Source organism: Lissotriton helveticus, chromosome 9 (assembly GCF_964261635.1).
Source record: "Lissotriton helveticus chromosome 9, aLisHel1.1, whole genome shotgun sequence".
Taxonomy (NCBI): Eukaryota; Metazoa; Chordata; class Amphibia; order Caudata; family Salamandridae; genus Lissotriton; species Lissotriton helveticus.
Genome location: NC_136070.1, coordinates 841883876 through 841910204, shown reverse-complemented (window position 1 = coordinate 841910204; position 26329 = coordinate 841883876). Strand labels below are relative to the sequence as shown.

General features: G+C 45.6%; 1 protein-coding gene across 1 annotated transcript in view; it reads left to right on the top strand.

The window, feature by feature from the left end:
• SAE1 (SUMO1 activating enzyme subunit 1) overlaps positions 1–26329 on the top strand; it is a 294712-nt gene that overhangs the window by 142797 nt on the left and 125586 nt on the right. Inside the window, exon 6 of the mRNA XM_078661014.1 lies at positions 18099–18204. Coding sequence (XP_078517140.1) covers positions 18099–18204 — 106 coding nt within the window. The remainder of the gene's footprint in view (positions 1–18098; positions 18205–26329) is intronic.

The window sequence follows — 26329 nt, the reverse complement described above, 5'->3', positions numbered from 1 at the left end:
GCGTCGGCGTCCCCAACTGTAATACCAAAATGCCCGGAGGCGCGCAAAGCGCGCGCAAACGCCCGTTGCGCCCCCGCAGTACCTTATGTAATACGGCCCAAAGGACACATTAATTTTTTTTTTTTTGCTAGGCACAGGAAGATTACGTGATTTTCCCAGAATCACAGCATGTTGAGCTTCGTTGCTGGGACTCAAACCCGGTTCTCCAGATTTGCGGTCGACTGCCTTAGCCGTTAGGCCACATCCTCTTCCGGGCAACCCCAGACACAGCTTTTTCACCCATGGGGCAGTCCCTAGAGTTCTGTTTTTTCTGCTATAGGCGGATGAATTCCATATTGTAATCAAGTGCTCAGCTAACCTGTAACGAACCTGAGATGGACACAGTTTTAGTATACGTGGAATAAATCAGTTCAGGTGACGTGAAGCGTGCCTTTGATTTTATTTATATGCATGTTTATTTTAATGATGCACACACATTTCTAGTGTTTTAATTAACTGCAAATCAATAAGAATGCAATTATTTTTATTAAGATTTTTTTCAGTTATCGCACACTCACTTGCACAAACACCCTTCTGCCTTCGTAGCCTGGTCCGAGCGTCTGAACATTCAATCAATATCAGTAACAATAGAAGTAGTAATAATAGTAATAAAAATCTGTTACTTTCAGCCACCTCCCGTACTGTTCAGGAAAGCCCCGCGGTTTGTACTGATTTAAGTAATCGCAGAATTGTCTGCTACCGCTTGGAATATTAATTAGCTCTAAGATGTATACCGATGATAGAGGCGCTATAAATACGAACAAATTAATATTCACAGCGCTGGTGTCTGCCCTTCTGATTCAGACGGTGATCGATGTGTCTGAGACTTCCGCCAGTTCATTGAATCATCCTGTTGTAATAAATGGTTTCTGGTAAAAAAAAAACATGTAATGCGTCTGGCTGAGGGGTGAACTGTCCCTGTTAAGAGGGCCTTTGGTCGTGAGTTCATTTCTCCTACTATGAGCAGATGGCATCCAGTAAGTGGCCCTGGGTTGGCTTTCTTTTTTTTTTTTTTTTTTTCCCTTTTTTTTTTACCTTTTATTAACCAAAGTGAAGGGAAGAGCAATTATGGGTCGATAGATTACATTCCTTCAGGCACTTTCAGCTCTTGTGCAGACAAGTTAGAACAGGCCTGTTAGGACCCTTCTTGTAGAGATGGATCGTGTGCGGTATTTATTAATAGGAAAAGAAAGGACTTATTGTGTTTCATCTGCCCCCTTCCTTGCAGCAGGTACAGGGCGGTCATTAATGCTCTTCTGTCTGACAGCCGTCATGAGTTTTTTGTTAGCAGAGATAATATTGTGGAGCTGCTGTGTTCTTTAAGCATTGTGACTGCCTCCTCTTCTCTGCCCAGCACTGGCAAAGCCAACAAGTCGGGGGGGGGGGGGGGTTATGGTGAATTCACTGCATGCAGATAAGCAGGACACACCGCATGCATAAAGTGTGACACGGGCTTTGCAAGCGGACACACAAGAAGGCACAGTCTTCTCAGACTGTGTATATCCATAAACATACAGTGTGGGCATCATCAGAGACAACACACATAGAGGGGCGCACAACTGGAATATGGTACTGAAAATGGCCTCCTGTGCTGGGCCCCATGAGACAGATGTCAGTTGATATTATAATCTATTGGGCGGTGATGTAGCCTTCTTTTTTAGGGCTGCCCGATCACCTGTACAGAGAGTTCTTGTTTTTTGAGAAAGCTAATGGCCTGTGTAAATTAGTCCAAGTCCTGCATGCGAAACAAAACATCATAATGATTACTGTTGTATGTTATGATGGATGAAACTCGAGTTTCATAAGGACTTACATTTTTTCTGCCTGGCTAAATGTACCTACAATGCATATTCTTTTTTTTAATGAAAATCCACTTGCATACTTAAAGCTACTCCTATTAGAGATCCCCTTTATTGAGCTTGTAGGTATTTTAGGTCGAGCCTAGCCAGCGCATCTGCTGTCTAGTCGAGACATGCTGGATTCAATCTGTGGGCTTACAGCCCTCCCATAGGCTTGCTATTTGTGGGCTTCATTGTCACTCTCCTTCCTATAGTTTCTTCTTATTTGTTTATGGCATGCATTTGTCATGCCTCTTTTAGTGTTTATCCCTCCACAAGAGCAGGAACCCAGTACAATATCACATCTCTAGTTACCATTATAGCACGTGTTTGTCGAACTTCTTTTTTTTTTTTGGGTTGGAAAGGAATTAATAGGATAGGTTATGTTTTCTTTTGAGGTTGTGTTATTTTTCTTTTGAGGGCACATTAGAGCCTCTTAGAAATGTATTTTTGAGCCAAGCAACCTCCGTTTGTTAACGACCGTCATGTATTTAAATTGAGCTTTTTTGTAGGCATGGGGAGAACTGACGTGGAGACTCGAACCTGGCTCCCCAGTTACAGAGTCGGGAGCTCTAAATATTATGCCACATCCTCTCTCCACATATTGCTGGGCATATGCGTCAGTGTGTTCGGCTGGGAGTGGTCGAAATTCATAATAAATTTTTTGTTTCGCCTGTTTTTTCAACACTTTAACTGTCATTTTGTCGTGTACCTGCACGAACTGCTGCAGTAGGTACTACTCTTGAAGCCTTAATAGTTGGTAAAGAGTAGATACCTTCTGTGCAGTTCAGATCAGTTTTTTAGGACTTGTGTGCGGAATACCCCGGCTGCCTACTCATGACTGGCCCAAAGTGACCCCCTCAACATGGGGTACCTGGAAGCCATGTGTTATTGTGTGTGCAGAATTATAAACGTACTCAACTGGTTTGCGTGTAAACTTTTAAGCATGTACATTCCTATGCATGTCACTTGTGCGTGCATGTGTGTGCGCGCCAGCAGCACCGCTAGAACAGCTTTCACCCTTTCCGATGCCCTGAAGTTGCCTCCTCTAGAAGACCAGGGACCCATCCATCTAGGGATACGGGAACTGTGCCTCAACATTTTAGGCATGTCATTTGTGCAATAAACGTCATATAAAATGTTTAAGATTTTCAAAAATCAAAAAGTGTATTTCTTTAACATGCATAAGCGTTTCACTCTAGCACAAGCGTTTCACTCCAGTACACTAGAGTGTGTCACTGTATTGATTGCATTTATTGGAAGCGAAAAGTTGAAGGTGAACTTAGAAACATTCATCGCCCTCCACAATCTTCCCCCCCACCTAGGCCACATATATATAAATACCGTATATGTGGCCTAGGTGGTTGTTATAGTTGGAGCAACATTAAAGTCTATTAAAGCAAATGCAAAATAGTTTTTTATATAGCTCACATCCTGTGCTGATGTATTTCCAGATATTCTCTTATGAGATTCTAAAGGAATAGGAAGCACAGTGAAATATGGTATTTGAATATTTTATTTATTTTTTGCAGTTTTAAATAGTGCAAGTTCTACTCGAAGGTTTTAGAGCTCTTTACATGAGCACCAGTTACATTACACAAGGTCTTTTTTTAACACAGGCAGATTAAGTGATTTGCCCAGAATCATAGGCTGTTGAGCTGACTCCTAGACCCGAGCCCGGTTCTCACTATTTTATTTTATTTTTTATATTTTATTTTAAAACTTTTTCAAACATACAAAGTATGCGTCTACAAACCCCCATGGCTTGATCCTAGGTTTCATGTGTTCACATTGTGCATTAGATGGGTTGGTATATCTCTTTCTCCTGTTTTACATCAAAGTTGAATGCTTGGTCTTTGATTCTTTGAGGAGCTGCATCACTACACTGTGTTAAATAAGTAGTCATTACACGTTAAATCAAATTAAAACATGGCGGAAACCACACACTAAACTTTGGAGCTCGCTTGATTCAAGGGAGACATGCTACGACCCGCCTTTGGCCAATGTGGGATATTATTCACTGCCTCACATCATGTTTGCCTCACATCCTGTTTGGATCAATTAATTGTATGCCTATGGACTGCATAACTTGGCACATACCCGCTACTGTGAGCAATTTTATGATATTATGCTACGCGGCTGTTGTTACCTGTGACTCTTAATCTTTACCTTTTCTTCTTTTTTCTCCTACCTCTATCATTATAGGTTCTCTCTCCCTATTCTACTCCATTGTTTCTCTCATACTTTGCTCCATCCTACTCTCTTTTTCTCTCTTTCCTGACTTTAACCAATTGGGTGCGTTAAGAGTATAGCGCTATGTATTTACTGTATATGTTTTGCCATACCCTGACCTATTGATCATTCATATTATCCTTCCTTTTTATTTACCAATTGATGTAACCAGACAGTTTAGCATTTGTATGCACCCGCTGTACCCAATCGTATATTGCTTTGTTGTTTTATTTTGTGTATGCCCTAAATCTTTAATAAAAACGATTTGAAATCCAAAAAAAAACAAAAAAAACCAGGAAGACTCTAGACAAAATTATGTAGTTCTGTTAAGGGAAGGCAGCGGTACTCTTTTTAGATCTTGCCAATGCATACGTTGTCTGTTGCAAGACATTTTGTTATCTTCCAGTGAGTATAAAGCCCTGTTGCTTTCATTTCTTTGCTTCTTATTTGATTGCTTGTGTGGGCTTTACTTGTCTGCAGTAAGTTTGTCCTTCGCCTGGAGCATGGACGCATTACAGTGTCCTTACACTGTTAGTTTTTGTTTTTTGGTGCTGCATTTTAATTTTTAGTTAGGCACTTTGAGAGTGCAAGCTTTTCCCAGTGTTTCTCTCATGCGCTCCTCTGCCGCTCTCCATGTTGCTCTATCGTGCAGTGTGCTTCTGTGCTACTGTCTGTGTTACTCTGTCTCACTGTGTGCTTCTCTGCCCCATCTATGTTGTTTACGTCCCTGTGTGGTGCTTGTTACTACAAAAAAATGTGGCCATCCGCATCTGTGTGGTGCTTGTTACTACAAAATAATGTGGCCATCTGCATCAAATAAAAAAAAAAGTTTTTTAACTTTAGCCATGCTGCACAGCATTATGGGTGCTGTGCAACATGGTTAAAACCGATTGACAAATTCAACAGGTCCTTACTGCGAGACCTGTTGGCTTTGCCAATGCTTGTTTTCTGCTGAAGATGGCCAAAGAATGTAAAACTTGTTATGCTCTACGAATATATGGGTTAGTGGTAGAGAGTGTCATAATGAACTGGCAGCAGTGTAATTTTCTTTCTTGCTCCGCCGCCAAATGACTGTTCTCATTTCTAGTAGACAAGTGATTCAATGAGAAAACTACAAATACCTCTGCAAAAAAGCTGCCGCATTTTCGTTGTCATACCTCAGTGCAGTGTTATAAACGTTGACTAACATTTTCTCTACAAAATGAGAAGGCGCTCTTGTCTCAACTAAGTAAATTTTAATCTGCTAGTTTTTAATGGAGGTACTCTTAACACGGATGTGCTTGTTACGTAGCTTGTCTTATTGTAATGTTAACTGTGATCTATATTCGACCTAGATCGAAGAAAGTCACCTATTTGCCGTGTACTGTGTGCACAGAAGCCTGGAATTATTTCGAGCTCCTTTCTTTTTATTTCTCGTTTTGTATGCCATTGGGAGCATTTTTATTGTAAATCTGCCAAATTGTTTTTAAACTTTGCCACAATTGATATACACTCTTAGGCACTTACCTGCACTTAAAATTGACTATCATCTTCTCGCCACTTTGGCGGGAATAGAAAATAGCTGTCCCTCCCCAGCGCCATTTTGGGTGCAAGGATCCGTGTTTTGGGACACTTCCGGGGTTGCGCTCTAGTTTTTTGGCCACCAGCACTTGCCGGCCTATTTAGAACAGACAATGCAAGCGCCCAGCACGCGCGCCAATGGCGCGCCAGAGGCAAGCCCGTCTGTGCCTGGACGCCGCCAGACGCTAGACACGCTGGCGTTTCCCAATCAGGGGCGCTGAGTTATACCAGGGGACACTTGATGTCCATCGGTCTGCGTAGCGGATCTTGTGGTTTGCATCAAGGGGATGTAGAGGTAGGCTCTTTTTGTCCTACATGCGGCTATAGGGTTCGCTCTCCAGGGTCTACCAACCTTCCCAAACCTACCGTGAAAATTTTACTTCTGAATGTTCGCTCATTGGTAAAACACCATATGGAGGTCTCCGACCTCATTGAGGATGAGTACCTCATGTGCTTTTTATCACCGAAACTTGGCTGACAGATGCCTCAGTGGCCGAGCCTGGTCTCGCCCTTCCCCTGGGGTTTAGTATTCTAACCCTTAATAGGGAGTCCAGAGGCGGGGGTATAGCAGTGATTTTTAAAACTTGTTATAGTTGCACCTTCATTAAGGAGGAGGTGGCTGTGTGCGAATGCGCCCGCTTTGCCATCTCCTTTAATGCTCACTCATCCATCTCTGGCCTACTAGTGTATCGCCCCCCTGAGGCCATCGATGACTTCAAGGCATCCATTATTGATGCCGCTGGCTCACTGGCGCTAAAGGCGTCGAACTTCTGCCTGATTGGGAACCTTAATTTGCATTTTGATCACCACAATGACCCCGAAATCAGCAGCTTGCTTGCTGATTTCGCCGCTTGCCAATTAAAATAGTCGGTAGTAGGTCCCACCCACTCAGCCGGGCATTTACTTGATCCGGTGTTCTCCAACATCCCCTCTCTTATGGTCGGGACACCTAGTCCGATGTGTTGGACTGATCATTTTTTAGTCACCTTCTTTGTTCCCCTCTCTACGGTCATACCTAGAGCTAACCTCAAGGCCACTCCTAGACTTTGTTGGCATAAACTTAACATTAAAGATCTGTGTGCCACTTTGACATCCTCCCGCCCTGTTTTAGACACTGACCCAGAGCTAGCTTATAACACATTTTGGGATTGGATACTCCAGGCTCTGGACTCCCTGATTCCTGCCAATTGGTCGAAGGGCCGTTGTTCGAAGTCTAATCCCTGGTTTGACGATTCCTTGGCTGCTTTACGTAGCTTCTGTAAAAAGCTAGAGCGCGCTTGGAGAAAGGCCTATGACCCTGGGGCAAAAAAGCTTTATCAGGAAGCGATTAAACGCTATCACAAGGCTATTCATCAGGCCCGCTCGGCCTTTCTCACCAATGAGATCAAGGCCAGCAATAATCCTGTTAAAAGCATTTTTAAAATACTCCATGATTTTAAAACCAGGAAAGATCCCGGTACGGCATGTATTACGTCTGAACAGCAATGCGAGGATCTAGCCACTTTCTTTGTTCAAAAGGTTGAAACTATCTACAAATCCTTTGCTACTTTCCCTACGGATCTTGCTCTCACTGCTACCCTTCGGCCTACTACTATCCTTGCTGCTATTCCTCCTATGTCTCATGACGATTTTCTTACGTTAAGTAAGAGGGTCAAATCTGGCTCCCCTATCGATCCTATGAAACCTGTTCAATTCAGAGATGCTCTACCTGTGCTATTGTCACCTATATGCCAGATCATAAACTCTTCTTTTACTACAGCAGTAGTGCCCATGCCTTGAAAAACTGCGAGGGTGGTCCCCTTGCTGAAAAAACCTACTCTGGGCCCTGCTAAGCCAGAATACTTTCGCCCCATATCCCTGCTCCGTTGGGTCGCAAAAATTGTGGAAGCCCATGTTAGCAACATTCTTTCTGGCCACCTGAGCAACACTGGCGCCTTAGATCGCTCCCAGAATGGGTTCCGCCCGGGCCATAGCACCGAGACCGCACCAGTAGCAGTGTGTGAACATCTTCGTACCATCTTGGATGAGGGACAGACTGCGGCTCTCATCCTGCTTGACCTCAGCGCAGCGTTCGACACGGTCTCCCATAAGATCCTTCTGCTTCATTTGGAGGAGGTGGGCGTGATAGGTCCGGCCCTGGAGTGGTTCCGCTCCTTTCTATCTGACAGATCATTTCAGGTCGTGGCCCCCCCCTTCCTCTCCCATGCTCTTGCCATCAAGCAGGGGGTTCCTCAGGGCTCGGCTTTAAGCCCGGTCCTCTTTATCCTCTATGTGCAACCTCTGACGGCGGTAGCAAGAGACCATGGCTTGACCATGATTTCGTACGCTGATGATACACAGCTGGTGGTGGCCCTCTCTGAAGACCATACTCGGGCTGCCGCGCAGTTTCAGGCTGGCCTTGCAGCAGTAGCGCAGTGGATGACCACTAATTGCTTGCAACTTAATGCTAACAAATCAGAGGTGCTATTGGTGGGGAAAGACAAGGGACTCAGGAGCAAACATTGGTGGCCGGATTCCATGGGTAGTGCTCCCACCCCTAAGTCAGCTGTGAAAAACTTAGGGGTCTGGTTCGACACCAAGTTGGATTTCCAAGAGCATACCGAGAAGATCGCTGACTCCTGCTTCGGTCTTCTTCGAGGTCTACGACCTATGCTTGTTTTTTTTTTACCCTCCCACCCGCCAGCTGATAGTCCAAGCAACTATCTTGTCCAGGCTGGACTAAGCTAATTCACTTTTATTGGGTGCCATTAAGGCGGAAGTCACGCGCCTTCTAAGGGTCCAGAATGCAGCTGCCCAAGTCCTTTTGCGGCTCCCTAGAACGTGTTCTGCGAAGGGCGCTCTGCGGCGCCTGCACTAGATGCCTGTGCCTCGACGGATTCATTTTAAGGCACTTTGTTTGACCTTTAAAATTCTAAAAAGGTCCTCTCCTGAGATTCTGTCTAATCTGCTGATCCCCTATGTACCTACACGCCAGCTGCGCTTGGCCGAGCATTTCTTTGCCACGGTTCCCTGGGTGAAGCGTCTTAGAGCAGGGGGTCGGTCCTTTCGGTATCTTGCTGCTAAATTATTTAATTCCCTTCCTGTGCAGATTCGCCGTCTAGACTGCCTTCTGTCCTTCCGTAAAGCTATTAAAACTTTCTTATTTTCCAGGGCCTAGCTTCCTTTCCTAGGGCCTAGCTTCTGTACTCTGTTGGCATGACTACAAGCGCCGGGACGCCTCTTCGATGAAGCATCTGTCGCGCTATATAAAATTTCCAAATATAAATATAAATATTCTTCCCTAATGCCAAGTTCATCGTGCCCAAAGGACATATGGGGCCCGTACAAGGCATACATTGAACGCTAACGCCAGAAATCTGTCTCTCAAGTTGAAAGTGCAATAGTGCCAGAGGGGGTGGGATGAATGTGCTGATAACTCACTGTCTGTATGTTCCAAAACTTCCCTATATGTGCACTGATGGAAATACCATGTAAGTGCAGGGTATGTTTAATGCCCTTTTTCCCTTTTGGTTGCTTTCCTTTCTCCTTTGTTTAGACGAGGTCTGGGTGTGGATGGTCCTTGCGGGTCGAGCGGGGAAACGGGTGGACTGGTGGGTCTGACGCGATCCACATTTGCTATTATGAACACCTAGGTTGCCAAGTGATCGAGCTACATTATATGAGACGTTATATATGTGACGATTGCTATGTGACTTGATACTTGAAACTGTACCACTCTGCTTTTTTTTTATATTTACGAGATGTATAAGAAAACTTGAACATAAAGCTTTAAAAAAAAAAACGCGGATGTGCTTGACAAGAATGGGTGAGAAAAAATACCAGGTTAATACTTGAGTGGTGGATGGAATATGCCTGCCGAATTCAAAGAAAAGGATTTTCCTGATTGTTCGGTATTGTCCTTTTTCCTCTGCTAGGTTGGAAGTAAGGGTAATTTCTTGTTTTGGTCCAAAGAAATAAAATGTTTTCCCCCTGTCCTGAGAAATGGAAACATGCAGCCACAAATGAAAATGTGTCTAACGCAATTACAGTAACATGTTATAGGATTAAACATTGTTGTCTTTTAGAACAAGCCCATCTGCACTTAAAAATAATCCAGAGCAATTTCTAGCCTACCTACCATGAAGTGAGAACATGAACTGAAAAGCAAACTCTCGTGTTGCCTTGGAATGGTGCCCTTCAATTTTAAGAAGCAAATTTTTACATGTACCAAATCCTGGTGAAAAGAGCATTCTGTCCTCTGGTCCTGAGGTAGCTGATGTTGTATGTGGACTTTTGGGCCCAGGTCCGTGTAATTGAACTTACATGTGGCGTGAGGCCCATTGTCACTGCTTCTCTTCCCATTGGTAATTGAACCACTGGTGGAGTGGATATGGGCTAGATGTGCAAATACCAGGCTTATAATGGGTAAATGGTATTGTGGTCAGAGTATCATTACATGCAGATCACATTTTGATGTTTACTTAATGCCTACAATTTCCCTACTGTGCATAATGTATATGCTCAAGATGTTTAGCAAAGCCTCTGTGCTTCAAACAAACTGGGAAAAATCTGTTTACTTACGGCTGACGAACACGATCCTGTAAGAACTGGTCTTCTAGTAGCCACCATCCGCTTCAGGTACCTAGGTATAATGAATGCCAAAACTGAAGCAAAAAGTTGGACGTTTCAATGTGGCCACGTTACTGGCCCAAGCGCAGCAAGACATGGGAACAGAATTAATTATTCAAGAAGAGCCATGTTTTCAGCTTCTTCCGTAACAGAGTGTTGGAGGTAAGACATCTTCGATCCAGCAGAAGATTATTCCCTAAGGATGGACCCAGAAAAGAAAAAGACCTACCGCCTGTTCTGGATTTACAGATCCAAGGAATTCTGGCCAGAAGAAGCATCGTTGAGTACAGACTTCTAGGAAGGATGTAAAAGCAGATTCTTGATTTCAGGTATGTGGGACCTGTTCATGCAATGCTCTATGGATAAGCAGTAAGGTTTTGAACGTAATCATCTTTCTTATAGGGAGCCAGTGAAGTTCTCTGAGGAATGGGGACAAATGGGTTTTTAGGGGTAGACTAAGTATCCTGCGTGCGGCTGCATTCTGGACCTCCTGCAGTCCACTAATCAGATATTCCGACAGGCCCATGTATAAAACATTGCCATAGTCCAGCCTAGATGTAATCAGAGCCTGGCCCACCAGTTTCCTAGCCAACAAAGACAGAAAGTGCAACAACTTCCTCAGCATATGTAGTATGCCAAAACAGGTCCCTACTATTGCGTTAACTTGAGAAAGAAAGGAAAGTTCCCCATGAAACTTTATGCCTAGATTTTTAATAGCATTAGTGTGGGTACATGAAGGAGAAGCATCCTCGGCCAGAAGGTCTGCCAAGGCACTTTCGATCTTAGACCGAAAAAGAGAAACTCAACCTTTCCCGAATTACATGTCAGTTGGTATAGGGAAAGCCACTGGAACACTGTGGCCAAAAAAATTCAGATTTTTTTCGCTGGGTAATGTTTGGTCAGTGCCCCATGAAAAGGGCATCTGGCTGTCGACTGCAAAAGAGACTACTTTAGCACCCACGGTCTCTGCAGGGCAAGATATATATTAAATAGTACAGCCTGCAAGCCGAGCCCTGCGGCACACCCCCCTTAAGGCCCTGTCGTGCAGAGGAAAAAGGGAGACTCCACACCTCTTGTACCCTATCTTCAAGGAAAGAGCCATTCCCACATGTGCCCTCAAATCCCATTGGACTGGAGGCAGGACAGAAGAGTTGAATGGGGGATCGTATTGAACGCAACTGACAAATCCAGCATAATCAGCACAGCTTTACCACCAGCATCAAGGGTACACCTGATAAAATTGACTACCTCCACTAGGGCCATTTCTGTGCTACAGCTGGGGCTAAAACCAGATTGACTAGGATGAAGCACGTCATTGCTTTCTAAGTACTGAGACATTTGCTGATTAACATATGTTTACGGAACTTTGGAGAGGGCCGGGAGAAGCAAAATCGACTTATTAGACAGATCTGTGTTTTTTTCAGCAGCAGCACAATTTGGTCTGTTTCCATTTCTTAGGGACAATTGCCTTGGAGAGTGAGGTATTCAGGAAATGGTTATCAAGAGGATTAATCGTCTCTGCTCCCATGACCAAAAGTTTGGTTGGGCATGGGTCAGATGGAGAGCCAGATTTAAGACTCCTGATGGCAAAAAGTGAGTCTTCCAGGGAGATTGGATCAAGACTATTCAAGGAATAAGTTAAGTTGGAAGTTTGCTTAACTTGCTGGCTGATATTCAGGCTCTCCTTTCTCCGTCCTGGGAGGGGGCAAGACTGGCTTGGATATTTGAGATCTTATCCTGGAAGTAGTCAGCAAGTTGTTTGCACCATTCCCCAGAAGGAGACTGCTGGGTTATGCAGGCTACTGGGGAAATTAAGGACTTCACTATTTTAAAAACTTCCTTAGATTTGTTGCAGCCTTTAAAATTCTGGCCTCAAAGTATAGTTTTTTCTCTTTTGAATTTCTTGTTGTACCTAGTTTTGGCGAAGAGGCTGAAGGAAGTGACCCGATTAGGGCCATCCAGGTCACCACTGACCACCTCTGAGCCTTCCATGCTAAATGAAGAGTCAGAGAAACAGTGGAGAATATACACCAATAATCATTTATTGTATACGCTCAGAGCGAGGCCCCGTCTGAACAGTCTTGAGAGCGTGCTACAAAGGGAACTGGGGAACTGTAAGCATAAAGATACATTATATGCATTACGTGGTCAACTAATAACACTCCCACATTGGAATTTTCCCAACAGATGTGGGCGAACAGCGTAAAGACCTAAAAAAAAAGGCTTCTACTCTCGTATCTTGCACAGCTCGGAACACTTTCACGGTGGTTCCACCCTGGGCTGCGTTCAAACTGCCAGACAGGTGGGAGAGAACCTTTACCAAGGGAAACCTATGCACTGGCTCAGACAATTTTTCGTTGCTGAAACGAAACTTAGCAAGGATCATTTCTCGGAATCAAATAGGATGTTTCACAAAGCAAAGAAAATGGCGCCTGAAAAAGAAAATGGCGTTGCGAATGCTAACTTATACATGGCATTAAAGAGCATCCGCGAGCATAATCTAACAGGGCAATATGACTCCCTCCATTGTCTCTCTAAGTGCTTACACACTAATTTGGCTTCCCTCAGAGAGTTAGCGTACCATGGATCAAAAGGTTTTGCTTGACGTGGCTGTTGTATCCGTTCCAGGGCTAGTGCACAGGTAGTGGCTCCAATCCAGCTATCTTTAATGTCAGAATCCCAGTCCACATTATTTTTAAGAGAGGGCATTTTCTCCTTTAGGGCCCTACAAACGGTCTCAGGTTGGATTTTATGAAAGTCTCTCACCGCTCTAGGCGTCAAGCCAGTATGGGATGTAGCTCTCTCTATTTTGGCCCACCTAAACCTAACCAAAGCCCGACTATGCTCCTTACAGAGCATTCCGTAGGTGGCGTTCAAGGCTTTTCCTCCACTACAGTGAATCTGCGAAATGAAGTATATGATCCCAATGTTTCGGGCCCAATCCTGGGTCTTGGTGAGCTTAGTTCTTGGACATCTAGCCTTGTGCACCCTCTTCATTCCGAAGAACAGGGAGCATGTGCAGGCCTTGCAATGAAATCTGAAATTCCAGTGGGCTTGGCATCAGTGTTGCCTTTACGACTCCATTCAGATTTTGCTGGAGACTGCACACAATCCTCAGTGGTAGATGAACTATGCCATCTTGACCTGCAGCAGACCGCTCTCTCCCCACCTATTTACGGATGTGATAGATCCTTCACTACAAGGTTGATGCGGCGTTCTCGTGGGAGAGGTGCAGATCAGGGGCCTCTGTTCTCCAGCAGAAGGACACCTCTACATAAACCTTCTGGGACTTAAAACAATCTTTATAGCTTTAAAAGCCCTCTTCCCTTTCATCAGTGGGACTCATGCAAGCCCTCACAGACCACGCGACCACCATGTGGTACTGCAGCAAGGAGAATGAAGTAGGGCCTGGATCATGTGGAACAAGGCCCTTGGTCTCTGGAGGTGACTGGACCCGAGAGCATCTGCCTAGTTAGTTGTCAGCATCTGGCAGAATCCCTGAATAATGCCAGAGCATCCTGGCTGAGCAGATGTCATCCAGCTGACCATCAGTGGCTTCCCCTCCCCGAGATGTTGTAGGGCTTCTTCGATCCATGGAGTATACCCTGACTAAAACTGTTCTCCATCATCAAACGTACAGCGTCAAACCTGGGGGTCCTGCCCTTCTGTCGCCGGTGGCTTCGGCCCCGGCTCTACCATCGGCTTCGGCCCGGCGCTACAGGACCAACCTGGATCCGGGCTCGGATCCCGGGCGACACTGGTTGACCTCATAACACCTCCACTGGTGTCGACCCCCACCTTCGGCACCACCTCTGAAGTCGTCCGGTGCTACCACCGACGTCGACCCCGGTTACAGCCCCGAACCGGATGCTGCGCTGATTCCGACGCAGATGGGGCCTTTCTACTCCTACGTCCGTCCTCCTTATTTTCAACCTGTTTCACAGACTTTGGAGGAAGGGGAGGACTTGGAGGGGTCTGAGGATCCTCTCACACAACAGTGTGACTATGATCCGGACTGGGCAGAGGATTTGGGGGATGCCAGCGGTCTCGACACCTCACCTGACCTTGGCATGCGGTCTCCTCCTTCCGTAGCTACGGAGGAGGGAGCAAATTGCGCAGTGGTGTTGCGTAGGGCGGCCGAGTCCCTCCACCTCGAACTCCCTACAGTGGCCGTCGGGACTAACCTCCTGCCAGAAGTGCTTTAGCCGGTGGCAACCTCTTCGGAGCCCTTGCTGCCTTTTAATGACGCGCTTTCCAACGTTCTTTTGGGCAATTAGTCCAGGCCCAACACAGGGGCTCCTGTGGACAGGAATGTGACCCGGCGCCATCGCCCCGGTTCCGGGTGACCCCCTCTTCCTTTGTCCAAGTCTCTGCTTCCCAGAGCGGGTTCCCTTCCGCACCTCCGGATAGGGAATCCAAGAAGCTGGACCAGCTTGGCAAGAAGCTGTTTTCATCTGACAGCTTATGGCTGCGTCGGTGAACAGTGCATGCCTCTTGGGTCGTTATTCCCTCTCTCTATGGGACACGGTTGCGCAGGTGCTGCCCCACTGTCCGGAGGAGGCCCGGACAGTACTCTCCCAAGCTATATCAGCTGGGAGAGACACAGCTAAGTTCACCATTTGTTGTGGCTTGACACAGCCGACTCGCTGGGCAGGGTGATTTCCACGACGACAACTGGCTTCTCGGGGGACGTCCAGAACGCTCTGATGAACATGCCCTTTAATGGCATTCGCCTTTTTGGCCATAAGGCAGATAGTGAGTTGGAACGCTTTAAGGACTCACTGGCTACGGCCAAGTCCTTGGGCCTGTCGGCCACTCAGCCTCCTCCGTCTTCTGCTTTTCGCTCCTTTCGCGGCCACGGAAGGGGTGCCCCAACACATTCATTTCAGAGCCACAGGCCTGCGCAACAACAGCCTCAGGACAGCCGAGGACATGGGAACCGCCGAAGCGGTTTTGGGGGCTAGCAGGCGGGTCAGTCCACCTCCACCCCCGCAGCATCCACTTCCAAGTCTTCCTAGTCAGTCCTTTCAGGCCCATCAGATGCCAGTGGGCAGCAGGATTTGCCAACCTCTCCCCACTGGCGCAACATCACCTCAGACAAGTGGATGCTGCAAATAGTCCGAAGGGGCTACTCCCTCCCCCCATGTTAACTCCATACCACCGCATGTCGGGGGACCATCTTGCGCTTCTTCAGCAGGAAGTCACGGCCCTCTTGGCCAAGGGGGTCATCGAGCGTGTTCCTTGGCCAGAAGTAGGTTGTGGTTGTTATTCCCACTACTTTCGGGTCCCCAAGAAGGACAAGGGCCTGCGTCCTATCTTGGACCTCAGGAACTTCAACCGCTTCCTCCGGAAGAAGAAGTTCAAGATGTTGAAGCTAGCTCAAGTCTTGTCTGCTCTAGACCCTGGAGACTAGATGGTAGCGTTGGACTTGCAGGACGCATATTTCCACATCCCCGTCCTGCCGTCGTTACCTGAGGTTCACAGTAGGCCACAAGCACTTTTAGTTTACTGTGCTCCCCTTTGGCCTTACCAGTGCCCCTCGGGTGTTCACGAAGGTGATGGTGGTAGTCTCGGCTCATCTGCGCAGATCAGGGGTTCCAGTCTTTCCCTATCTCGACGACTGGTTGTTGAAGGCGGGCACGCCCCAAGCAGTCGTCTCCCACCTTCAGCTGAAGAAGATCAAGCACAACCAGGCCCAATTCATTCTTGTGGCTCCGGACTGGGTTAGAAGAGTATGGTATCGCAAGCTACTCAGCATGGCCATTGATCTCCCGATCCGACTGCCTCTTTGGGAGGATCTTCTGTTGCAGCACCAGGGGACGGGCTTCCACCCAAACCTGTTCAGCCTCCACCTCCTTGCATGGAGATTGAGTGGCGGCAGTTGACGTCTTTTGACCTGCCTCCCGAAGTTTGTAATGTAATCTTGGCGGCCAAGCAGCCCTCCACTAAGATGTATACGCCTGCAGGTGGAATACATTTGTGGCATGGTGCACATCAAAGGCTGTGGATCCTCTTTCAGAGGTCCTTCTATTCCTACATTCTTTGGCCCAGCAGGGCTCTGCTCTGGGCACTATCGAGGGCTATCTCTCGGCTATTTTAGCCTTTTTACAGCTTCCGGAGCAGCCTTCCCTGTTCAAGTCCCCAGTTGTAAGTAGATTCTTGAAAGGCATTACTCATCTTTTCCCTCCTATTCCTTTCATAATGCCTCAGTGGGACTTGAACCTGGTTCTGACATATCTGATGTGTGCTCCATTTGAGGTACTTCACAACGGTCCTCTTCGTCTTCTCACTTTAAAGACTGCTTCCTGGCTGCCATCACCTCTGCCAGAAGAGTGAGTGAGCTCCAGGCTCTTTCTTCTAAACCTCCTTTTCTCTCTTTCCATCCGGTCAACGTTGTTCTAAGGACTCGTCCATCTTTTCTGCCAAAGGTTGTCACTGCCTTTCACATCGGGAAGACCATCACTTTGCCCACTTTCTTTCCGCTTCCACATCCCTCGAAAGAGGAAGAGAGGCTCCACCGTCTGGTCCCAAAACGTGCGCTCTCATTCTACCTGAACCGCACTCAACAGTTCCGGGTGGATGACCAGCTCTTTGTTGGCTACGTGGGCGCCAAGAAAGGTCGGGCCGTGCACCAGTGTAACATCTCTCGGTGGGTCGTTCTGAGCATAAAGGCTTGTAATTCTTTGGCTAAAAAGGAGCCTCCGGTGGGACTATGCGCTCATTCTACCAGGGCGACGGCAGCAACTACTGCTTTGGGACGGGGAGTTCCCCTGCATGACATCTGTCAGGCAGCTACATGGGGCTCGCTGCACACGTTTACCTAGCATTACTGCCTGGACAGCCAAGTCCGGTGAGGCGGCTTCTTTGGCCGTTCTGTTCTCCAGCACTTTCTGGTGTGATCTTGGTTCGCAGACCCACCACAGGGGTTTGGTAGTGCTGGGGTATCTGTTCTAAGGTAAGGAATCTATCACTACATGTTACTTTCCAGATGCACAAGTTACTTTACTTCGGTAACAATATATCTGTAAGAAACATTAGTAGTGATAGATTCCTTACCGCCCCACCCATCCTCTCTGTTCTGCGAACTGATTTCTAGGGTTAAGGTCATCCCTTTCAGGGCCCTAGTTTCAAGGCACCATTGGTCAGTATCTTGCATGGCTCTGCATTTCTGGCACGGAAAGTCGTGTACAGAACTGACGTCAGCGCACGGGTAGCTGCTGCGACGGCATCCCGGCGATCACGACGCCTACGACGGACGCGGAGCCGCACAACGCCACCTTCCGACGCGCAGGGGTGCTGCTGACAAACTTTCCAGATCCAGTCTGACACCTGGGGGTAATTCTAATGTAAGGAATCTATCACTACTAATGTTTCTTACAGATATATCGTATGTAATAATGCTATAGTAAATTTTTGTGTTAGAACAAAATAGCCATACCGTGGTTTGTCTCTAAAATGAGGTGGAAAGAAGTTTCGTTGGTCTTTATCAAATAGACAAATAAAAAACTTGTATGGCAAGAAACACAAGGCATTCTGTAAAGAAGATTGACTTAAGTCGAATGAGTCGTGGGGGGGGTTGAATAACATCTATAGAGTATCATACATGATGCTGTTCCTAATTGAGCGAGTGTGGTAGTGGCTGTTCACCCACTGTCACTGGTAGTGGGATGTGAGGATCTCAAAGCCCCTCCTAGGATTCTTTTCATAGAGAAGAATATGGCCATTGCCTGGGTTTTTTCTAGTCGTTGTAGATCAACTTTGCGATGCTTCCAATGCTTTTAGTTAATGTTGACTGTGGGCAATTTGCTTGTCTTTCTTCAGGCTGTAACTTTCTGCCAGTTAAAAGAAGCTCTTGAGGTTGACTGGGGCAGTGACAAGGCGAAAGTGTCTCTGAAGAGAACTCCTGCCGACTACTTCCTGCTTCAAGGTAAAAACAATCCTGTCAGCACTCCCAGAGTCTGTTTTCAGTAAAAATCAAGTGTTGTGGTTGAAGTCTTCTGTGGGCCACTAACTGAAACCCTGACTTCCAGCAATAGTGACGTGGATTCAGATCTGGAGACGGCTGAAGCAACCTTACCACCGCAAAAGCAATTAAGTAAACTGGTGCCAAACCTCATACTCTGTGGTTCTTTGTACTGCGATTATCCTAACCCTCTATGCACCTGGACCTCGCATTGTGAAAGGGATGTTTGTACTCAGATACATTTGTATTTTATTAGATTGTCTAATGACTGTGATAGATAGATAGATAGATAGATAGATATCTGATTTTATGTGATTGCAAACTTTTTTGGCTTGGTAGCCGAAATAAGGTTGTATATCTATATCTAGATATATAGATCTAGATAGATCTATAGATCTATATAGATCTATAGATAGATAGATATAGATATATAATGGGGTCTGGTCGTGAATCATTTCCCTGTCTTTTGTTTTGCTTAAGTCTTCCCATTCCCAATCACAGTTTTCTTTCTTGTAATCTGCTGTGCAGTTAAGAAATTCAGACTATTTTTAACCCCTCCTTATCGCTCCCTCCCAAAAATAGAAAATAAATTAATGGCGTACAGTATTTAGTGACCCTTTGCATATGTGGCAAGAGATTTGATATCTGGTAGAATAGTGATAAAAACAGGTATAAAAAAGAGAGTGTGAAAAGCAGGTTTCAGAACGTCATTCTAGAGGCAGGTAGTTCCTTATAAGGTTCAAGTCTAATGTGTTTACTGGAGAATTAAGTTGCTACTAGGTTCAAAGTCATCTAAGTAAATTCATTATGAATGTCAAATACAATGCAGCTGGATTATTGAGCGAATACAAATGGTACTGGAAGAAATACCTGCAGCCACAACAGCTGAGAGGCATAAAACATTGTATAACGAAAGGGAGGCTCTCTGTCTCAGAAAGCATTCTAATCATTACTTGTATACTTCTTAGAGTGGGCTTAATTTTTGCTCACAGTTGGTTGACGCCTTTGCCTATTTCAGTATGTTGCTTTGCTTCTGATTCAGTGGCTTTGCTATCTTTTTGTTTGTCTCATCTTTGGAATATTTAGGTTTTACCCTTGTTTTTGAATGATTCAGCGAACCCTTTAATGGCGGCCAACAGGGACAATTGTTTCCTTTTTTTCTTCCTCCCCATCATGTTTGATTTAATTGTCCATGGGAGTGCACGTTGTACTCCTCTCTGTCCCTCTTTTCTACCCCCCTCCAGACCCCCATGTGCTCCACCCACATCACCACGGTCATCATTTGAATACACATCCAACACTGACCACGGTGCAGGCCGGTGTTGTGCTTTGTCTGCCCTCCACAACCTTTCTCTCGATCCTTGTTGCCCCTCTCCCGCCATTAATAACTATTGGCTTTGGCATTGCCAGTTGCTTTTCAAATTGCACTAAACGTAATGTACAAACAAGGGGCAACCCTATATGTCAAATACCCAATAATTAAATATCTGATTACAACAAAAAACGTTTCTTATGGCTCCATTTGAATTATTTCATTAATTAGAAATACATGAATGTTAGCCGAAGGGAGTTATTCAGAACAACAGCACCCACAGTTCTAAGTCATATGTAAATTATTTTAGGAAGAGCCTGTACGGCGAAAGAACATTAAGTTAAGGTGCTTGCCCAGTTCACGTGAGTTCTGGCCATAGTGACCACAGTGTGAACAACTCAGAAAACAAGGATTGGCAAAGCTAGTAGGTCTCCTCTTTATAAAGTCTGATAAGGTATTGGATATGCCAATGCTTGTTTCTAAAACATTGTTTTAAAAAATAAGAAAGGAACCAAAAATACAATATACTAACACTATGTAACTGTTCTGATTATTTCTGTGACTAATGTTCCTTGGGTTTGCTTGAGATCTATTTCCAGCTCTGAACTTGTCTTGGCTGCTGTGTGAAGCAGTCGTTCGTGGAACCCACATCTGGTGAAACCGTAGTAAAGGGCTATGCACTGTTCTCGGCTCTGTAAAATCAAAGCAGCACAAGGAGGAATATCTGTAGGAGACAACTTTAAAAAGTGAGTTAGAGATGGGTGACCGCCCTTAGTACTGAGAAGTCCTTCATCTAAAATAGAAAAAGTAGTGGAGCCTTCCAGAGATGGAAAGCATGCCCCATGGATAAACCACCAGAGCACCCTGTTGTTAGTGCTCCAAACTTTGTTTCTGTCAAAGCCTTGAAACATCTTATTTGCAAAATGCTGACCAAGCCGAGCCCAGTTAAGTAAAGTGCTGCAGCTTTTGGGTCACGAAAAGACCATCCATTCCCAGAGACACACTGAGGAGCCTGTGCACGCCCCTAGGCGGTAAAGTAAGTTAGTGGACTTAATGCATTTAAATTGTGCTTACTTCTTCACACCTGGATAATCCAATCTGAAATTCCTTGGCTTTTATGACAAGGTACAGTGGCTTGCACCACCATAGGTAAAAGTGCAATGTGTGTGTGGGAGAGGAGGTTGCACAGTCTCAGAGGTGTCACGCCATTAAAAGGGTCTCTGACCTCAGCGAGAAAGTGGACTTCATGATCTTGCTCCTAGAGACTCATGGGTTGTTATGTGGCACATGAACAGATGTCTGGACCTCACTTCACACTGACATGGCGTGTGTGAACGATGCACTTGCATGCCTCCCTCATGCTTTGTTGCAACAGTAGCTCCCAGTGATGGCAGCACCCATCGATACAGTCTCCCATGTTATTTTAATTTGCGGGCTGCACGATATTTGGGTCAACAGCAAAGCTCTCCAAAGGTTCATTGATTTCTTGAAAGACCTCTCACAAACCATCTCTCCGAAGCCCTATAAATCATGTATCATGCCAGTTGGAAAAGAGGTACCGCAGGGGTCCATACTAAGCTCCACATTATTTAACATATTTACGTTGCCCTTCTGGTACAAACCTTTAAGACATGTGGTTTTGAGACAATATCTTATGCCAATGACATCCAGTTGGTCATCTCCTTTGGTCCTAATTTGGATGGTGTGAAGCCCCTTCTCTGACTGTATGAGGAGGATTTTATTTATTTATTTATTTTAGGGATTTGTAAAGCGCAAACTGTCGCCATGGCAGGCATCCTGGCGCTGACAGAGTCTAAGGAAGCTTGGGGAAGAGCAAGGGAGCAGCGGGAGAGTGATCTAAGAGGGGAAAAACAAGGGCTAGCCCGGGAAGAGCCAAGTCTTGACCTTTCTCCTGAAAGGTAAGAGTTCATCGATATGTCTGATCTCGATGGGGAGGGTGTTCCAGAGTCTGGCGGCGGTCACCTCAAAAGATCTACCTCCGGATCTGACCTTCTTGAATCTGGGGGTGACTACCAGCCTTGCATCAGAGGAGCGGAGTTGTCTGGTAGGGGCATACGACAGAAACTTAGATTGTAAAGGGGCTGGGCCTGAGCCGTGGAGGGCCCTAAAGACAATACACAGGGCCTTGAATTGAACTCTTTGTCTGAGAGGAAGCCAATGCAGTTGTGCCAGGGCGGCTGGGCCATGGGATCGCCTCGGGAGTCCCAAGGACAGTTTTGCAGCCGCAGATTGAACTCTTTGGAGCCTGTCTAGTAGATACTCCGGGGCCCCGAGCAGGAGGGCATTGCAGTAGTCCAACCTGCTCAGGATGATGCATCTGACTACTTGGGCGCGGGCCTGGGAAGGTAGGAGGGGCAGAACCTTCTTAAGGGAGCGCAGAATGCCAAAGCAGCAGGCAGTCGTTTTCTGAACATGGGTCTCCATGCTGAGCTTGTGGTCAAGCAAGACCCCTAAGTTGCGGACAGAGACAGCAGGCTGTACAATAGACGCTGTTTCCGGGGCCAGAAGTTGCTGGGGAATGGACGGGGAATCCTCGAGCCACTGTTAAAAAGCACCTCGGTTTTTCCTGCATTGAACTGAAGTGAATTATTCTTCAGCCACCTTGATGTCTCCCGTAGGCAATTATGTAGGCCCTCAATGGAGATAGAGTCCTCTCCATCCAGGGAGAGGATCATCTGCGTGTCATCGGCATAATTAATGGTTAGCTTCCTGGATGTCCAATAATTGCATGCAATTAAATGGAGAAAAGACCGAAATACTTCTATTCAGCATAACCCAACATCTGTGAAAGTCGGATTGGTGGTCATCTGAACTAGGACTTACCCAGTCCCCAAAACAAGTAGTTAAAAACCTCGGAGTCGAGCTGGACACTTCTTTATCCATGAAAGAACATGTCTCAACCTTACGTGGACCTGTTTTGCTACAATGCGACTATTGAAAAAAGCATTTCCTTACCTCTCCTCCACCCCTAGGAAAACCCTAATTCAAGTCTTAATCACTAGTGATCTCGACTATGGAAATGCCCTACTTGTTGGTGCCAATGAGACCTTACTGTCTAAACTACAGGTGGTGCAGAATACTGCAGCCAGACTGGTGTGCAATCTTCTGTCTGTTTTTCCCTCTGCTCCAATGCTACACACTCTGCATTGGCTACCTTTTTGGAAAAGGCTCATCTTTAAGATGTGCTGCCCTACTCATTCTGTTGAATGGCAGTGCCCCAACCGGCCTTCAAACTAGACACAGATACTATCTCCCTTCGAGAATGCTGAGATTCACCAACAAAGCCCGCTTTCAAATTCCACGGATTCGTACCTCTAGATTTGGTGGGAGGTCTTTCTCCTACCTAGCCCCCTTTTGCTGGAGTAATCTTCTCCTACCAATCCGTTTGTGTGCAGAGCTAGGAAAGTTTTTAAATAACTCTTAAGAATGTGGCTGTTTAAGTTAGCCTTTGTTAGCCTTCTACTTCAGCTGAAGCACCGAGATATTCCTCCTGGAACTATTCATTGCGCTATACTAAGTGATGCTAACATAAGATAACATAACATGGGCAGTTGAGATCTATAGCAGAAACTGGCCTTGGTGTCTAGTCTGCCACTAGAATGATTAGACAGATAGGTTGAGAGTCAGACAGAAAGACACACATAGATGCTTACATATAGGAAGATAGAAGTATATCTGCACAACATCAGCTGGGCTGTGCCTTTGTCATTGTGCTTCAATTGGAAAACCAAACATTTCTGTGAGAAGTGAACACCTCTGATGGGTATTCTTTAAGGTCTGAGAGACTCTAGGATTGAAAATCTGATAGAAAAGTCCTGGGGTGCCCCCTCTTCTGAAACGTTGTAGAAGATTTAAACATCACTGAATTCACTGCCATTGATTCGAGAAATTCCTCATGTGCAAGAGAAAGATACTGCTTTAGAAACATTTTTTTTCCAATGACATGTCCACCTATTTTCCCCAATCCCCTCTTTCCCAACAAAATAAAAGTTCAAGAGACATCCTGCACCCAACTCAAATTCAATTCTTTTGCTAGTGCACGAAATGGAAATATAGCCTGCATCTGCTGCTAGACGAGAGTAACTCAAAGAAGCCAAAAGACCGTAAACAGTTGTATAGTCTGAGAGTCATACAAGAAGACGGGCAGAAGGAAAAGCAAGTAGTTAGGCAGACATTTGGACAGGCAAGCAAAGAATTTAGTCATGCAAGCAGCGGCTGTGCTACACACGGGTTCCATAGTGGAAAGGGATTCCTTGCTCTTCTGTTCATATAGACTACAGGTACCCTGACACACCAAGAGACTGACATGAGACTCATGTGGAACAACACATAAGTATGCAAATAGGTGGCAGGAAGAAGGGAGGCATGGACACTAGCAGACAAGGTGATAATACAGAAATGCAGGCTGGAAAATAGAAATGTAGGTGGCAAAAACCCCATGACAAATTAAATGAAAAAAATAAATAAATATATGTGGACCACAAGGAATGCGAGCCACCTTCACCCCAGGAAGGTGGATGGGTACTTTAACTCAAATAACCCAAATCCCTTTGGGATGAAAAGCACCAATGAGACAGGCAAAGGCATACATAGAGACAGATCTCATCAACAGAAATTGTAACGGGCAGCAGCATATGTAGAGGTAGGTCAAATTAATGCAAATACACCATTAAAGGCTAATGGGAAGCTGGTTTGGTTGCAGACAAGGACCTGATACGTTGACCAAGACCGAACGATAGCAAAGAGAGGGATACCTGGGAATACACAAGAGACTTACACCTGCACTGAAATAGCAGCACAGACTGGGAGGTGACCATAGGCATACCGTCAGACAGCAGTGCAGTCGATACAGAGAGTGGGACGTAGCTCTCACTGACTAATCTTCAAATATGTAATAGAGGGCAAGAACCCATTTCCTTACTCCCTGAAACTTCCTTTACACCCTTGCTACGTTACTGACCCGAGAGTCAGTAGAGTTAGCACAAAAGTGAGCTGGGTAGGAAGTCTGTGTTATGTCATGGTATATTATGCAGATTTGTAGAGCGCACTATCACTCTAGAGGGTACACTGCTGCTGAGCAAGTGTGAGTCTACACAAACACCGTAGAGGAAATGAAACACGGTAAGGTCAACCACAGGATTTTCCTTTTCTTATGAAGACCAAACAAGAGCTTTCTTTTGTTTGTCAAGATAGTACCCCAAACATACTGAACTTTCTATTGTACTCTGAGAGTCAATTAAAAAAAATGAAAGGTATGTATCACCCCCTCCCTCCGTGAGTCATGCTTTATCATCAGCCATCCTTGTTTGTCGGGGAATTTTTCTAGTGGTGAGCTGAATCACTTTTGAGACTGCAGCGAGTACCTATGGATGAAGGATGAGTGCCCGGATCCAGGATTATAAGAGCTAAAAATCTCGGTGACCTTCAGTCAGGAACTACCTTTATTCTGTTTTGAAGGGAACAAGATGCTTAGAAGTTACAGCTATGTCTTGGAATCGTATTACTCCTGCATCTGTGGGTCCACATGTTTCAGCCTTTGACCAGAAATGGGGTCCGTGGCTTTCAGCAGGACAAGGAATCTCTCTTTCCCTAAGTTCCAACTGTGAACTAATTACTCATACAGTAGGTATAGACTCACACATTACTCTCTGGTATAGGTTTCCTTTGATCCTGTTAAATGGAATTCTCCAGTATTGGATCTTTCATAGAGTCCCATACTTGAATCATTCTGCGTCATCGAAGTGGGAGTCCCACGGTACCCTAGTACTGTATCAGTATAATAAGCTTTAATGGCAATGAAAAGTCTATTTAATAACCTATCTATGTCCTTTTTTTATGAAAAAACAAAAAAAAAACAATAACCAATTAGGCAATAGCACCGTCTGGAACACTCTCATTAGAGGCTGAGTTCCTCAGATTTTCTACCACACTTCGTGTGAAGGGAGTCTCCTTGAGCTCTGCTCAGCTTTTCTTTTTTTCTTCTTTAGAGTTGCAGATTTATCTACAGCTACTTAGTTGGATATTTTTTAAGAAAGTCTTCTTCAGATTCTGAATAAACTGTGTAAAGAAAAGGCTACATGTGGATGAACCACATAAGGGCTGTCTGTATTGCCTGGCCCTCAACATCAGGTAAAGGAGTGCAAAATATGTCACATGTTTCCTCTAAGACCTTAAAGAACAAGGAGGGGAGGCTACTTCTGTGGCTATAGAAGTCCAAAACTCAGAAATCCACCACTTTTGAAAAAGACAGTGCTTCACCTGTAAAAGCCCCAAAAGGTCAAGATCTTCTGATCAAGGGACATCTGAGGAGATTAGGAAGGCCTTAAAAATTCACCATAAAGACTCTCTAAGAAAGTAGGAAACATAATTCATCTCCACAGAGGAGGCCTCCTAACAGCCCAGTACTCCATCTATAAAAACTAGGGAACTGCCACGTTCTTCTCCTCCGAACAGTTTACGTCAAAGAATAGAATTCCTCTCAGAACCCCGTTGATGACTTCACCATCAGCGATGGGGTCAACGATGATTGTCACCACAGTCTCGTTCACCACATTATTGTCGACGAAGACAGTCGTCGACGTGCCCATTTCGGCGATGAGAGTTCGTTCATCATTAAAGACGCCGCCAACAAGACAACACCATCGGCGAAGGCACTGTAGGTATGCAGGCCTCTGCCCCCAGTGTTTGGGGTCTCTGGCCATTGGTGAGGCAGTGCTGTGTAAGAGGGACAAAGCGGCGGAGACCTAGGGTGTTGAT